Source organism: Myotis brandtii, unplaced genomic scaffold (genome assembly GCF_000412655.1).
Source record: "Myotis brandtii unplaced genomic scaffold, ASM41265v1 scaffold630, whole genome shotgun sequence".
Lineage (NCBI taxonomy): Eukaryota > Metazoa > Chordata > Mammalia > Chiroptera > Vespertilionidae > Myotis > Myotis brandtii.
The window spans coordinates 226,207-230,358 of record NW_005370412.1 but is presented as its reverse complement, the minus strand read 5'-3'; the positions used below and the strand labels follow the sequence as shown (position 1 = coordinate 230,358).

The following is a 4,152-nucleotide window of genomic DNA, read 5'->3' as shown; positions in this document are numbered from 1 at the left end:
TCATCGATGTTTCTAACTCTCTATCCCTCTCCCTTCCTCTCTGTAAAAAAGTCAATAAAATATATTTAAAAAAGAAAAGTTTAGGCTTATTCTTGGCAAACCTCCTGCACCTCCCTTTCAGAGCCTTTCTGACTCACCCTAGCAACCCCGAAGTACCTAGAATGTGTTATTTCCCTCATTCTCACTGGGTTTTCAGCTAGCTCTCTTAATCCTTCAAGAACAGTGTTTCCCATTTGCTTTACCACTTTCATTTTTGTCATATTTGTGTGCCAACAGTACTATTAAGGACCTATTGTTATTCCCTTGCCCTAAGCAATACTTTTTTACAAAATTGTGGGTTTGGTATGATAGTTATATGTTCCTAAAGTGCATTGAAGTAGATATTGAACTATTGACTTTTTAAAAGAACTAAAAGTTTACCTGTATATATGATTGTTTTGCATATCAGCAGTGATACTGTAACAGTTTTACAAAACATAGCTCTAAGATATTAGCTTGAAGGATTAACTTTGCCAGAATATTTGCATTTTAAAAGGGGACTCTTGAAGATAGCTTTTATTGTGCTTTTTTTTTTTGAAGATAGTTATTATGTTCTCAAAGAACACATCTTAAAAAGCTCATTTCAGACTTTCTTGGGAGTTGGAGTTGAGTTATCATGGTTTAGTCAAAGAGAAACTTATCTTAATAAACATGTAGTCCTATCATGAAGGTAGCTCCCTATTCCACCATTCATAATAAACATGGGTCATTTTGCACTCATCAAACTATATGCTATTTATTTAGTCATTCTAGCATTTTCCTTCCCAATGATAAACTGTTACTCTAACTAAGTTAATTTAGCAAAAGGAAGTTACTTCTTCTATTGTACCATGAATCCAAAAGCAATAGCAGGTTAAGAAAACTAATATCTTTTTCTCTATTCTGGGTTATTTCCTGAGACCTACCTTCAAAAACACTAATTCTATCATTAGCTATGTTTAGTTTCACTGATTACATATTTTTCATTTCCAGTATTTCTTTAAGGCTGTTGTTGTTTTCAAGTCTTCTTATTCTTAATTTCTATGCCCCTTTCTTAGCCCATGGCTTCTACTTCTTTCTTTTACCCCTGTGAAGTCTCTTCCAGAATTCTCTATCAGTTCACAGGATGTGAAATTTGCTAATTGTGCATTTGCTGGCTTTCACGCAGCTTCGTTTCCCTCATGTTCTCTGTCATTTTTAACTGAATGCATCTTCAGAGACTCTTGTTTTCTGGGCAACCCACTGAGCTCCAGGTTGTGAGGTGTCCCATCAAGCCTCTGCTAGGACACGTAATTTCACCAGTTCTAACCAGTCTTTAGGTTATTTCTTAGTCTGGTTCCTACATCAGGTGCATAATGCAAATATGGATCTATCATTCATGTATGGCACGGGCTTGGGGCTTCTTTCATGTGATCATTTTCCATCCACAGCCCAGGCAGAAGTCAAGAGCTGTGCCTCCATCCCTAAGTCAGTGGGCCAGGTTTTTTATCTTTTGCTTTTCATAGAAGGCTGGCTACCACTTTAACACAGAGAATTTGAGTCCAGCTCTTTGCTATGCACAGACCCAAGGCTTCCTCTTGCTTTCCTGCCCCAGCTTTATAACACCAGCCCAGAACAACAACATTGAGTTACAAACTACCTTAACTAGTGCATCTCTCAGGGACTTCTCAGACATGCTTGAACTAAATTCTGTCCTAGCGATGAAGTCCTATATCATTTGATCAACCACACTATACCCCTGAATCAGATTATTCTCATGGACCATTCGACTTCAGCTCTTCACTACTCTGACCTCTTTATCCCTGATAACTTTGGTGCCTCCTTTTTGCTTTTGAGGTTAACTTTGAGTCTTACTTCATTTTATTTTATAGCTTGTCAATTTGTTTAAAACATCCCCCCCCCCCAGCATTCCTATGTATTTGAAGCAGGAAGAGGGATTCCCTGTCTTCTCAGTCTGCCACATTGACTAGAAACGTTCCCATCTTTTAGCTCACCTTACGCTGTCGTAGTAGTCACTGTAAGAATGTGATCTCTTCTTGTGGGTGTTTGTGGTGGAGTGGACAGTGCCAGTCACATTGCCTCCTTTATTTTTTTCTGTATAGGTTTTGGAGTGTCACAGACCAAAGCCATCATGACTCTGGTGTCTGGGATTCCAATGGGCCCACCCCGGCTCCCACTGCAGAGAGCCTCCAAGGAGTTTATTGATAATGCAGAAGCTAAACTGAAGAGTCTGGGTTTCCTTTCTTTTACGGATTTAAAGAATGGAAACTTGGAAACCTCTAGCTAATGCCACTCTATCAAGTCAGGGTGTGTACATTGGGATATAATCCACCTTGAATAGTGCATTCATTTCTCAAGGACTTTATAGACGAGCTTGAACTAAATTCTTTCCCAGCAAATGAAATCTCCCATCAAATCAACAAGTATTTAAGTACCTACTATGATCTTTAAAAAGTTTTATTTTTGTGAAGGGACAAAAACTCCAAAAGGATCCATGAGCCCTGAGTCATTCAGTATTGCACAAAATTTTCATGGAGAAATTTCTGCTTCTATGGATGAAATGGAATCAAGAGGGAAATTGTAATTAATTCCATTTGCTTTCAGAGCTCCCATTATCTTGATTTCTGGTTCTCAATCCTCTCTTCAAGTTTTCTCATCTTAAACCACTTGTAATGTACTTTCATTTCAATAAATATTCATTTGGAATCTAGGAAAACTCGGAGCTACCTTGAATGCCAAATTGCAACATGACTTAACAAATACACAGCTATTAACACACCAGCTTCCTTGGCTGCTCAGCATGACTCTAGAACACCTACTTTCAGATTAATTGTGATGTCACAGTTTTTCCCCAAAAGATTGGGTTAGGTGAGAACTTGCTTCAGTTCCTATAATGGAAAGGCCCATTAGGGTGGTTTTCACATAACAAAGGACAGGCCTTCCAAAAAGAATTCAGGTCTCCACATGTTGCTAAATGAGAACTTTAATTAGAGCTCCAAGTTTCAAAGAACCAAAGAGTTGTGCTCTGGCCACCACAAACTTCCCCTTCCTCCCCTGAGAAAAAGTAAAACATCCTATATCCCTATAGAAATGTATGAGTAGCAACAGAAGCTGATATAAAGCAGGCAGCAAAATGCTCAAATATACACCTGCATGGGGAAATAAAGCCCCACTCCTTAATACGGGAACCATAACAGCCCATGTGAATATGGTGTTTCAATGACCGCAAAAGTAAGAAGCAAGCCAAAGTGTAAACTAATGTTAAAGTAATTTCTATGAAATAAAGGCAGAGAAAACAAAGATAACTGTAAAAGTAGGACAAAGCAAGTTACAAAGTCCAATAAACTTGAGTAAATTTCTGTACAGGAAGTCACAGGGCTTGTAGATAATGTTTCAATAGAAACTGGTACAGTGGATACAGAAAAGTAATATACGTGAATGACCTCCATTGTCATGCTTGCTTATAAAAAAGAATGAATAGAATCATGCCGGATATATAAGCACAATGAAGTGTCAGTTATTATTATTATTAGTCTTTGTAGCTATTCAAGCAATTCAGTGTATGTTCTTTATACAACTGAGAACGTGATGTCACTGCTAAACCTTTTAACTAAGAGTTGGTGAAATAATAACATATGCACAGCAAGCCATAAAAAAAGAATTCTAAAAGAAATTGGCATTTCAATGAATACCAATAATTTTAAAGGAATCAGATATGTTCTATTCTCCAGCCTCAAAATCTAGACAGTCGTTTCTGTTGGAATCCAGATTGTACACTCCATTTGTGACATTCGTCACACTAAAAGTCATCAGTCTTAAATATTAAGCCATTAACACTACCACTATCAATTCCACTTTTAAAAAGGATTTAACTTTTCTCTTGTTGTAACGTATTGTACTTGCTGTGTCTAGAAGCTTTCAGATCTGTCCTTATTTTCTCAAACTGTATTGTTTGCTCAGTGAGTGGGTACAGGACCCCGACTCCCCAAAACGTTCAAAAGCGGCCACTACCGGAAGCGACCTTCGAGGCGCAGCGGATCTCCTAGGCGACCGGATGTTCAGGCTCCGCCTCTTCCGCGCGGCGTCCGCGGCGCCGAGCTCGCTTTCTGCGTCTGCGTAAGCGCGCTGACCACG

General features: G+C 38.7%; 1 protein-coding gene across 3 annotated transcripts in view; it reads left to right on the top strand.

Annotated features, from left to right (window-relative positions):
• Positions 1-2,729, top strand: part of NPL (N-acetylneuraminate pyruvate lyase (dihydrodipicolinate synthase)) — a 27,658-nt gene extending 24,929 nt beyond the window's left edge. For 2 of the 3 annotated variants that reach the window (XM_005880211.2, XM_005880213.2), the window contains one exon: positions 2,121-2,729. In XM_005880211.2, coding sequence (XP_005880273.1) covers positions 2,121-2,305 — 185 coding nt within the window. In that variant the 3' untranslated portion in view covers positions 2,306-2,729. The remainder of the gene's footprint in view (positions 1-2,120) is intronic. The other variant, XM_014528368.1, reaches the window with a different exon arrangement.
• Positions 2,730-4,152: the final 1,423 nt, after the last annotated feature.